This window comes from Sapajus apella, unplaced genomic scaffold (genome assembly GCF_009761245.1).
Source record: "Sapajus apella isolate SASKATOON/1434 unplaced genomic scaffold, GSC_monkey_1.0 scaffold62, whole genome shotgun sequence".
Lineage (NCBI taxonomy): Eukaryota > Metazoa > Chordata > Mammalia > Primates > Cebidae > Sapajus > Sapajus apella.
The window spans coordinates 14,182,866-14,194,940 of NW_022437002.1; the positions used below are offsets into that span (position 1 = coordinate 14,182,866).

General features: G+C 35.3%; 1 protein-coding gene across 7 annotated transcripts in view; it reads right to left on the minus strand.

Moving 5' to 3' along the window:
• Window positions 1–12,075, minus strand: part of FOXJ3 (forkhead box J3) — a 176,230-nt gene that overhangs the window by 28,018 nt on the left and 136,137 nt on the right. For 6 of the 7 annotated variants that reach the window (XM_032247160.1, XM_032247154.1, XM_032247158.1 and 3 more), the window contains one exon: window positions 2,781–2,909. The exons of the other annotated variant lie outside the window; for it this stretch is intronic. In XM_032247160.1, coding sequence (XP_032103051.1) covers window positions 2,781–2,909 — 129 coding nt within the window. The remainder of the gene's footprint in view (window positions 1–2,780; window positions 2,910–12,075) is intronic. 7 annotated transcript variants of the gene reach the window in all.

Consider the following 12,075-nt stretch of genomic DNA (forward strand, 5'->3'; position numbering starts at 1 on the left):
CAGGATCAATCTATATAGATGTGACAAACCCAACCAGCAGCTGCCATGGCACTGTTGCTTAGGGACTGCTCAACCATTTGACATCTTGTTGTTGAAAGAAAACACAGGTCCTGGCACGGTGGCTCATGCCTATAATCCCAGCACTTTGGTAGGCTAAGAAGGGAAGATCACCTGAGGTCAGAAGTTCGAGACCAAAATGGCCAACATGGTGAAACCCTGTCTCTACTAAAAATATAAAAACCAGCCACGTGGCTCACGCCTGTAATCCCAGCACCTTGAGAGGCTGAGGCAGGAGAATCGAATGAACCTGGGAGGCAGAGGTTGCCGTGAGCTGAGATCGCCCCTTTGCACTCCAGCCTTGGCAACAGAACGAGACTCCATCTCAAAAACAAAAACAAAAAAGCAGTCCACAAAGTCTAGCTTTTAACAGGGCAGTTTAACCCTCTTACATTTATCAGCACAATGACCATGTTAACTCTTACTTCTGTCACCTAGTTCTATAAATGCTTCTTTCATTTGTCCTTTTATACTATTTTTTGATACTGGACTGTGTCCTTTGCTTTCTTTTGGTCAAGATTTTTTACACTTAAATTACTCAAAAAACAACTTAAAATTATTTTATATCTTTGCTTAGTTTGCTTCAATGTTCCAACTAGTTGTTTTATAAATTGACTTTATCATTATTCTTTAATTTGATTTACCTCTTGATGGGGTTAATTTTTTTCAGGAAAGATGTGTAAAAACAAAGGCAGGATACTCTCTAAGCTCTGCATATCAAAGAATGTCTTTTTCTTGCCTTCACATATGAATAAATATTTAACTGGGCATAATATTTGTTATTCCAAACCCATTCCCTCAAAACTCTGCATACAATGCTCCATTATCTTCTGGCATTTAGTAGTATCAAAGAGAAGCCTGAGGCCAGGCATGGTGGCTCATGCCTGTAATCCTAGCACTTTGGAAACCCAACAGGGCAGGATTGCTTAAGCCAGGAGTTTGAAACCAGCTTGGCCAAATTAGCAAGACTCTGTCTCTAAAAAGTGAGAGAAAAAGAGAGGGGGAGGTCTGATTTGTGTTTCTTTATATATAATTTACTTATTCTGTCACGGTATTTATATGGGCAATTACTTATGAAATTTAAAAACTTGCCATAATGTGTCTAGATACAGTAGTCCTTTGGTATCCATGAGGGATTGGTTACAGGAACCCCAACCTAGTAAGATACCAAAATCTGTAGCTGCTCAAGTCCCTTATACAAAATGATGTAACATAACCTCCCATATACTTCAAATCACCTCTAGATGATTAATACCTAATACATTCTAAATAGCTGTTAAACTATACTTTTTTCTTTTTTATAAAAGGAAGGAAGGAGGGAGGGACTCACTTAATTGCCCAGGCTGAAGAGGAATGACTTGATTACTCCTGGGTTCAAGTGCTTCTCCTTTCTCAGCCTCCTGAGGTGCATGCCACAATGTCGGGCTATATCTATTTTTTAAGACGGGGGTCTCACTATGTTGACCAGGTCAATCTCAAATTGCTGGTCTCAAGTGATCCTCTTGCCTCGGCCTCCCAAAGTACTGGGATTACAGGTATGAACCACCTCATCCCATCCTGTATTTTTTATTGCTGTACTGTTATTTTTTTAAATTATTTTTTGTTGTTCAAATATTTTCAATCTAAGGTTTGGTTAAATCTGTGGATATGGAACCTACAGATACGGAGGGCTAAATGTATAGGTTTTTTCCCCATTAATTTTTTCTAGAACTCAGTAACTCTTTAAATCTCTGCTTACTGTGAAAACTGGTTCTATACCAACTTTTTCTTCTATAGCGACAACTATAATCTCAGTTCTCCATATTTATTGTCTTCTTTCACATACTTTTTATTCCATTTTCTTTCTTCTCCATTGTGGGATATTTTATTTTCTTTTATAAAGCAATAATAATATTGCAGAGGCAACTTTTTCTTTTCCCAAATTCAATGTGAATTTTAATTCTGCTCTCTGTGTAACTAGTTCCCTTGTGTTATTTTCTCTCAGGTCCCTCCCTTTTTATCTTTGTCCTGTGTAAGTTTTTTCCTATTTACTCATCCCGGAACAGGGAGTGACCTGGTAAGACCACATTTACACTGACAAACAATGTGGTGTGTGGCTCTTGGGCTCTGTTATCTGCCCACTGAGGAAGACAGTTGCCAGGTAGTTTGAAAAGAAATAACAGATAACCTAAGAGTCAAGTTCTTGTAATAGGTAACAAATTAGTATATTCACACACAGGTCCCTTTATGGCATATTTGTTTTTCCCCCTGAATCCAAACTGAAAATACAAGAGTAGTTAACAATTGAATCCCAGGCCACCCTAACCTTTGGGGTTTACAGAATTCCCTTCTCAGGTCTACAGCTGAAACCATGTTGATACACACATTTTCTATGCTCTTTTTCTAAGAAGTGTAGAATATCACCAACTATCGCTCTACTAGACTAAAGGGCATTTTTTTCCCTGTTCCAATTGCTTATCTCTTGGACACAGAACAGAGAGAATAAAGCAGACCAAAAAACTGTTAACACTGCACGACCATTTTTAAAAAATCTAATATGGTACCAAATTAAAACACTATCAAGCTACAATCTCCTCTAATTTAGTTTGATCTACTTAGTGAGTTAATAAATTTATTAGTGAGAAAAACATATCTTATTTTTTTATTTGCATTTCAATTATGTTTTGTTTAGTTTTAAGTACTAAATGAATAACTAAAAACATGTTAACTTCATCAAGACTTACCGGTGTATAACTATGCACACTTCCAACACTGTTCAAATTAACAGATGCCAAACTCTGGTCTGAGAGACTGTTGTTAAGGCTACTGCGGGGACTATCACTACCATCCTGATCAGTGTTATACAATGTTACCTAAAATGAAAAAAAAAAAAAAAAAAAAACCAACAACTGAATATAAGGAGTACTTGTTAGGCAACTCTGTAAAAATACAACTCAGCAGGCATATGACAAGAAGAAAAATGTCAGTGGCTTTTCCCTAGATGCTTACCCCAATTCCATGCCTCATATGGCTAACTTCATGTTTATCCTAAAATAATTTTCTCAACACTCAAACTAAAGAGCATGTCTTTGAGAGGCACATAAATTTATAGCAGAATTTACCAGGTATAATTATCAGGTATAATTAGCCCATAAACATTTAATAAGAGAGGAATATAATAGATTTTTACTCTATTAAATATTTCTATAATGCATAAATTTTTGCTCAAGCTTTAAGCAAAATTACTATCAGAATCTTAGAAATCAAAAAGAAGCACATATAAAAAATATTTGTTTTTAAAAAATCACAGGCATCACAGAATTTTTAATACTGAAAATCAGAAACTTCATTGTTTAGCACATTGATAAAATCATAAATATATGATCCAACTTCTTAAAAAACTGTCAAACTGTTAATAGTTATCTGGAAAGGGCTGAGGACTCCTGAAGCCTTTTACATTTGTGTATATTTTTACAGTGCTTCAGTTTGTCTATAATAAGCATTAGATAGACATAATTTTTAACTAGAAACAACAAAAAAGGTATTTTTAGAATAGAAAACTAGCCTAACTATTCTTCAAGGTTTTGTTCAGATTCTACTATCAACTTTATACCCACCTATTTCCAGGAGAATAATTAATATATTTGGCTTTATGGTCTTATTTGTAGCATACTTTTATCTACCACTAGATTTACCTCCTTGAGTTCCCAACAAGTACTCACAAACCATAGTGTTTTTGGCTCAGTGTAGAGTTAATAAGCATTTGCTGAATTCAGTAACCAGCTGACCATCCTTCTGTATGTGCTGAAAATGGGGTCAGACTCAATGCTCACTGACAACTGTTTAAGAGGATCAATAAGTGGAAAACTAGGCATAAATGCCTCTGCTTCAGGCAAACCTAAATTGTTCTGCAATGACACCAGTTAGGAACAGTTAATTGTCTAGGAAATACATAAGGGAAAAGAATGTAAGAAAAAATAAGAGTGAATAAAATAAAAACTCTGGCAAAGATTTTTCTGGTAAATATTTCCCATGTAAATTTCACTGCACTCAGGAATAATTAAAAAGCTATACAACAGGCTGGGCACGGTGACTCACACCTGTAATACCAGCACTCTGGGAGGCTGAGGCAGGCGGATCACAAGGTCAAGAGATCTAGGCCATCATGGCCAACATGGTGAAACCCCATCTCTACTAAAAACACAAAAATTAGCTGGGCATGGTGGCGCACGCCTGTAGTCCCTACTACTCTCGGAGGCTGAGACAGGAGAATTGCTTGAACCCAGGAGGCAGAGGTTGCAATGAGCCGAGATCACGCCACTACACTCCAGCCTGGTGCCTGACAACAGAGTAAGACTCCATCTTAAAAAAAAAAGAAAAAAGAAAAAAAAAAGCTATATAACAATATCAACAAATTATAAGCATCCCATTGTCTTTTACTTGGCTGCCCATTCTCTCTTGTCCATGCTCAGTTGCTTATCTCTCATGCCAGAAATATCCTCCATCATCTTAGACAACAAATTATTTTATTATAAAATCAGCATATCCATGTATGATCACTACCCAGTTGAAAGTAGAGAACAGCAGTTTTCAAACATTAGTCTCAGATCCCTTTTCTGTCTGGCTTAATAGAAAACAGCTAGATTCTCGTATCTACATCTGCATTCAGTCTGTTGCAATATGTTGTTTGGATAGAAGTATAGAAAGAAAACGTGGTGAAAGATTATTTTAAAAGGCTTTTCAGATGTTCTTTGATACTACATCGAAACATGACATGTAGCAATTTTTTAAACATTAGGTACAGTGTGGAATCTGAAACCACATCAACAAATATTTGATACTCTGTTTCACTTAAATCCACTATTGTACCTCATACTTTGAATGAATCATGTATCCATGCTTGATTTTATAACATATGCATTGCCCATTTAGGAAATATTGATTCACTAAGTTATGCAGACCTTCCAAATGTTGATATATTTTATGATACAACAAAAATATTACACTTACATCACCACTAATCTTACAAGAAAAATCATTTCTTCTAGGAAGTGGCTGGATGCAGTGGCTCACAGCTAGAATCACAGCACTTTAGGAAGATTGCTTGAGGCCAAGAGTTTAAGACCAGCCTGGGCAACATATAGCAATACCCCATCTCTACAAACGACTTAAAAAATTAGGTGGCATGTACCCTGTAGTCCTAGCCACTTGGGAGGCTAAGGTGGGAGGATCACTTGAGCCCAGGAGGTCAAGACTGCAGTGAACTATGATTGTGCCACTGAACTCCAGCCTAGGCAACAGGGCAAGATTCTTCGTCTCAGAAAAGGAAAAAAAAAAAAAAAAAAGACTCCAATGGATAAAAGTTTTCCAAAATTCTATTTTTTATTTTTGCTTAAAAGCTAAAATTTTATCAATAGCAACAAATACTATCAGTTCTTTTCCTTGAAGTGATAGATGGACTTCGTTCACTTTCAAGAAAACGTCGGCCAAATACCTAAATAATCATTGTCACCTGTTCTTTCAAGAACAGCAATCCATGAACAAAGTATTCAGTGTAGCTTGAACTCAGTCACACAAATGCTTTCCCTTGAAGCAACCAGTTTACTTGGGTTTGTAGCTAGAAGTGCTGTAAACATACTCCACATTTCATCACACACAATATTAAAAAGACATGTATTCAAAGGTCATGACTTAGTAAAACTTTTTCAGATAATCAAACATAATTAGAAATATAATTTGTCACAAATACTAATTGTTTCTCATAAATTATTTCAAAACTTCAAAAAAAAGAAAAAAAAATAAAACTTTTTCTTGCTTCACCAAGGATATTCTTAAAACTAGCATTAAAAATAAAACTGAACTAAGGGTAGGTATGTGAGTAAATAATATAATGACTACTGGTGCAGTTAAGTGTCACTGCCTTGATTTGTGCTAAGGTACAGAAAGGTTTACACATCATTGCTTCTGCACCTGATGAATATGCAAATATAGGTCAAGCGTGGTGGCTCACACCTGTAATCCCTACACTATGGGAGGCTGAGGCAGGTGGATCACAAGGTCAAGAGATCGAGACCATCCTGGCCAACATGGTGAAACCCCATCTCTACTAAAAATACAAAAATTAGCTAGGTGTGGTGGTGTGCGCCTGTAGTCCCAGCTACTCAGGAGGCTGAGGCAGGAGAATCACTTTAATGTGGGAGGCAGAGGTTGCAGTGAGATGAGATCATACCACTGCATTCCAGCCTGGTGAGAAACTCTGTCTCAAAAAAATAAAATAAAATAAAAGCAAATATAAAGAAAGAGACAACACATGTTATCATGAATAAGAGTTTTGACCTCAGTTACCTAGGTATCCAGAGACCACACTTTGAGAATCACTGATAAACTGTATTACCAGCACTCTAGAAGTTCATGTACTCTTGCAGTCATCGTGCATGTCAGTCATTATCCCTCCCATTTCTCCCCAGTTAACCAATTCTATCACTATTAATTGGTTTTCCTATTTTTGAATTAAGTATAAATGGAATCATATAGGATATACCCTTTTTACAAGGCCTTGTTTTCTATTACATTAATATCTACCCTTAATCTTTATTTCCTTCTTTCCTTTTCAAAATTCCTTATTTTTTGTGCAAGAGCTTTATTGTTTTATCATTTATATATTTGGAAGTATAAATCTTCCATGTTTTATCTTTTTCTTCAATATTTTCTTTTCTTTTTCATTTTTTTTATTTTGATTATCATGTTTGGAATTTTTTGATACAGTTTTTTACTTTGTCGCCCAGGCTTGAGTGCAGAGGCATAGTCTTGGCTCACTGCAACCTCTGCTTCTCGGGTTGAAGCGATTCTCCTGGCTCACCCTCCTGAGTAGCTGGGATCACAGGTGCCCACCAACACGCCTGGCCAATTTTTGTATTTTAAGTAGAGACAGAGTTTCACCATGTTGGTCAAACTGGTCTTGAACTCCTAACCTTGTGATCCACCCGCCTTGGCCTCCCAAAGTGCTGGGATTACAGGCGTGAGCCACCACGCCTAGCCTTCAATATTTTCTTTAGCTACCGTTGGTCATTTGGTGTCTCATTTTTGCTGAACTATCAGCTATTTTCTACTCACTGCCTCTCTTTCCACAAAGAACATTTGGACTGGAATCACATTAAATCTGTGTACAACTTTGGGAAAACTGACTTCTTTTACAATAGTCTTCTGCATGAAAATTCTATCTATTTATGACTTCGTTTTCAATAATTTTTTACAGTGTTCTGTGTAGGGTTCATCTTTCATTTAAGCCAAGGTATTTGATGTTTCTGAATACTAACATAAGTGTTATCTTTTAAATTTTGTTTTCAAACTATCTGTGCCTAGTATGCAGAAATAAAGTTGATTTCTGAAATTAAACATTAACCTTCTATTAAGAAACTTCACTAAATTCACTTTTTAATTCTAAGGCTTTAAGCTGTAACTCTTTTCAACTTTTTGTGATCATCTGAGGCAACTTTATTTCTGTCTTTCCAAACTTTATGCTTTGTATTTCGTTTTTGTAACTTCTTACTGGCAAGGACCTCCAACACAATGTCAAATAAAAGTGCTGATAGCAAACATCTTTCTCTTCTGTACCTCAGAGAAAGTTTTCACTATTTCACCATTTAATGTAGCATTTGCTATAGGCTTCTTTGTAGGTTTTATCACATTGAGAAAACTTCCATCTATTTACAGCTTTCTAAGGTTTTATTAAGTCATGACCTCTGGGTATGCCTTTGTAATATTCTGCATGATAAAATATGGAGTATACATGGAGCACTTCTCACTATCAGAAGAACAACAGCAACAGGTTTCCTAGTGCTAGACCTAACTTGCATTTCTAGAATACAACTGTGTTCATGATGTTATCTTTTTTATGTATTGCTGGATTAAATATGACAACATTTTATTTAAGATTTTAATACCTATGCTCATGAGACTGACTCAAAATTTCCTTTCTTGTACAGTTTTTGTCAGATTTTGCTACTTAGGCTATGATGGTTTCAAAATATAAATTGGGACATGTTATCTCTTTTTAAAATTTTTCTTGAAGTGTTTATGTAAGATGAATGCTATTTTTTCATTAAATATTTGTAAGAATTCCTTGAAGCTTGCTGGGCCTGAAGTCTTCTATAAAGAAATATTTTAAATTTAATTTTAATATTAATTACATATTTTTAATTAAAGTATTTTTAATTACGGACCTCCTTGAGGTCCAATCTCTTATATATATTTATTAACATTTTCTATTTACTCTTGTGCCAGTTTTATTAAGTCATTTTTAAAGATTTTGTCTATTTCACCTAAAATTTCAACTTTATGTAAGATTTCATATCTATCCTTCCATTACCTTTTAAATTCTGTAGAATACACATAGTTCCTTTTTTATCTTTTTTTTAATTATTATTTTTTATTTTTATTTTTTTTGAGACAGAGTTTCGCTCTTGTTGCCCAGGCTGGACTGCAATGGCATAATCTCTGCTCACTACAACCTCTGCCTCCCAGGTTCAAGCAATTCTCCTGCCTCAGCCTCCTGAGTAGCTGGGATTGCAGGCATGCACCACCACACGCAGCTAATTTTGTATTTTTGGTAGAGACGGGGTTTCTCCATGTTGGTCAGGCTGGTCTCAAACTCCCAACCTTTGGTGATCCACCTGCCTCAGCCTCTCAAAGTGTTGGGATTACAGGCGTGAGCCACCATGCCTGGCCAGCTCCTTCTTTTCATCCCAGATATTAGCAAATTGTATTTCTTTCTTCATCAACTTTAATAGTGCCTTATCAATTCTATTAGCTTGAAGTGAGGCTATACAACATCATGTGTAAGACCCTTACTACTGTACACTCCCTTGTTTTCTCCCTGTGATAGAACCCACAATACATTTTTGTTATTTTTTTTGCTTTGAATAATCAATTACCATTTCAAGAGATTTAAATCGGAAAAAAAAAAAAAAGTGGTTTTACATTTACCCACAGAGTTACCATTTCTGGTATTCTTTATTCCTTTGCATAGATCCGGATTGCCATCAGCAGCTTATATGTTTGTTAGTTTGCTTGAAACTGTCCCCATAGCTCACTAATGTTCTTTACTTTTTTACAGTCTTTTTGTTATTTCATTTTGAATAGCTTTTTATTGCTGTGTTGCCAAATTTACTAATCTTTCTGTTTAGTCTGTTATTAATCCCATCTAGTATATTTTCTAACTCAGACATTGCAGTTTTTATCTCTAGGAGTTTGCTTTGGGTTTATATTCCATGTGTCTACACAGATTGTTCAATGTGTCTTTTAGTTTCTCCATGAAATATAGTTGTAACTATTTTAACGTTTTCTAAACTAATTGTATCATCTGTATCATTTCTGGGTCAGTTGTGACTTTTTCCTCAGTATGGGTTGTTTTTTACTACTTCTTTGGCCTATCTGGTAATTATTTATTGGATGCCAGATGTGACTTTTACCTTGTTTCATGCTGGGTGTTTTTGCGTTTTTACACTTTATTCTGGAACATAGCTAAATAACTTGACAACAAAAATGATATAATGACGTATGCTACATCACAGGTGAACCCTGAAAACACTCTTATTTAAATAAGTCAAACATAAAATGTCACATGCTACAATTCCATTTATTTGAAATACCCATTACAGGCAAATCCAGAGCTAGAAAGTGGTATACAGGGATTAGAGTGACTGCTAACATGCGTGGGGTTTTCTTTCTGAGATGATGAAAATGTTCTGGAAATAGACAGTGACAATGGTTATACAATCTTGTGAATATACTAGAAATCACTGAATTGCAAACTTTGAAAGGGTGAATTTTATGAAATATGAATTATATATCAAAAAAACTAAAATAAAAAAATTAAGTTCTGATTACTGAATAACAGTTTGATCCTTTTTGGTTTTGTTTTTAAGATGTGTAGGTAAGACTAGAGCAGCATTTTTGTCCAAGAATAACTTTCTGTTCCTGTTACTAAGGAAATAAAAGCCTTCTGAGAACTTCACCCAACACTCTGTAAATTAAGTGTTCCACTCTCATGGAAACAGGATCTACACTTGGTTCTACGAGTCTCAATGACTGTCTACACTATTCTGGGTGGTTCTTTCCATAGCCAGGGTAGCCTCCTCATTCATGCACTGATCAGTAACTCTAACCCAGCTAAAGATTCCAGAAGCATCCTCTGTACAACTCTGAAATTCTGCCCTTGTTCAGCTCCCTTCTCTCTGGTATTCTGCCCTATGAACTCTAGACAACTTGGATTCCATTATCTCCCAACTCTACGTCCTCAATTCAGGGAGACCTCTATGCTCCTGCATTGTGCCCTGGAAACTTTCTCTAGGAAGTAAGCTGGGACAATTTTAGGGTTCACCTTGTTTGTTCACCATTTCTTAGGGATCACTGTCCTTTGTTCCTTGAGGTCCAATCTCTTGAAAATGATTATTTTGTGTATTTTTTTGAGTTGTTTCAGGTAGCAGAGTATATCTAGACCCTATTATTCCACTTTGGCTGGAGGCAAGCAGAAGTCTCTACTGACTTTATTAATCTCTGTTAAAAAACCAACTTCTCATTTGTTGACTTTAGTATAAAATATGTGCTTTCTATTTCGTGGACGTCTCTCATTTTTATTATCTTCTTCTTTGAATTTGTTTTGCTCTCCTTTCTCTAAATACCTAAATCATTAATATTTGTTCCAGTCTAATACATGTAATTAAGGTTATTTTAACTGCATTACACAGGCTTTGATAGGTCATGTTTTTCATCAATTCAAAGAATTTTCTAATTTTTATCATGATTCTTCTTTGATCTATAGGTTATTAGGAATTATATTGCTTAACTTGCACATTTTGAGGAAATTTTCTGATTATCTTTTTATTATTTCTACCTTAATTCCAATCAGCTGGAAAATATATTCTGTAAGATGTCAGTCTTTCAAAATTTGTTGAAATGTCCTTTATGACCTAGCATAGATCAGTACCACAAGATTAAATTTGATAATTATTGCATGTGCACGTAAAAACTGGATATTCTACATCCATTGGGCAGAGTATTCTGTATATGTTAATTGTGTCAGATTTCCTAATTATGTGGTTCAAATATTCTGGATTTTTTTTTTTTTTTTTTTTTTTTTTTTTTTTTTTTTTTTTTTTTGAGACAAGAGTCTTCCTGTGTCACCCAGGCTGGTATACTAATCTTTGTATTATGAGTAGAGATAGAGTTTTGCTATGTTGGCCAGGCTGGTCTCAAATACCTGATCACAGGTGATCTGCCCACCTCTGCCTCCCAAAGTGCTGGTATTTAAGGAGTGAGCCACAGCACCCAGACCAAATATTCTCTACCTTTAAATGAGGTTGTTTTGATTTGGTCTGCTTGTAGTATGAATTACAGAAAGGCATGCTTAAATCGATCTTCTTTATTCTTTTTTCTTCTCTTCCTGCACACTAAAAACAACCTTGTTTGACCTTTTCCCCATGTCCCATTTACCTCTTAAGTTTTTCTGAATTTTCCATCCTTTTTTTCTTTCTGTGCTTCCATCTGCAAACTTTCTACTGACCTATCTATCTTCCAATTCATTAGTTTTCTCTGCTGATATGTCTGATCTGCTATTAAACTTATCTGCTGAATTCTTAATTTCAGTTACTGTATTTTTTTAGTTCTACAGTTTCCTCTTGATTCTTCCATAAATTCTAATTCTCTATAAATTTTATATAACTCATCTATTTTCTTGACCATATGTTATAGTTATTTTGCAATCAATATTCAAATCACATGTTTATATTGACTACCTTCCCCCCCGCCCCGCAGCTTCATATTTAGTTATTTTGAACTATTTCCTAGCATTCCTGGAAATTCTGACTGAAAGCGACATCTTATACTTACGGAAAATTACAAAAGCTCTGGAGGATGTTACCTTCCTCCAGAGAGAATTCACTTTTCTTTTTGCAAAAAGAATATGAGCATACCACTCTAGTGTTGAGGCTGATCTATTTTGATTTGCTCTTACTCACAGAACAAAATTTTTCTCAGATA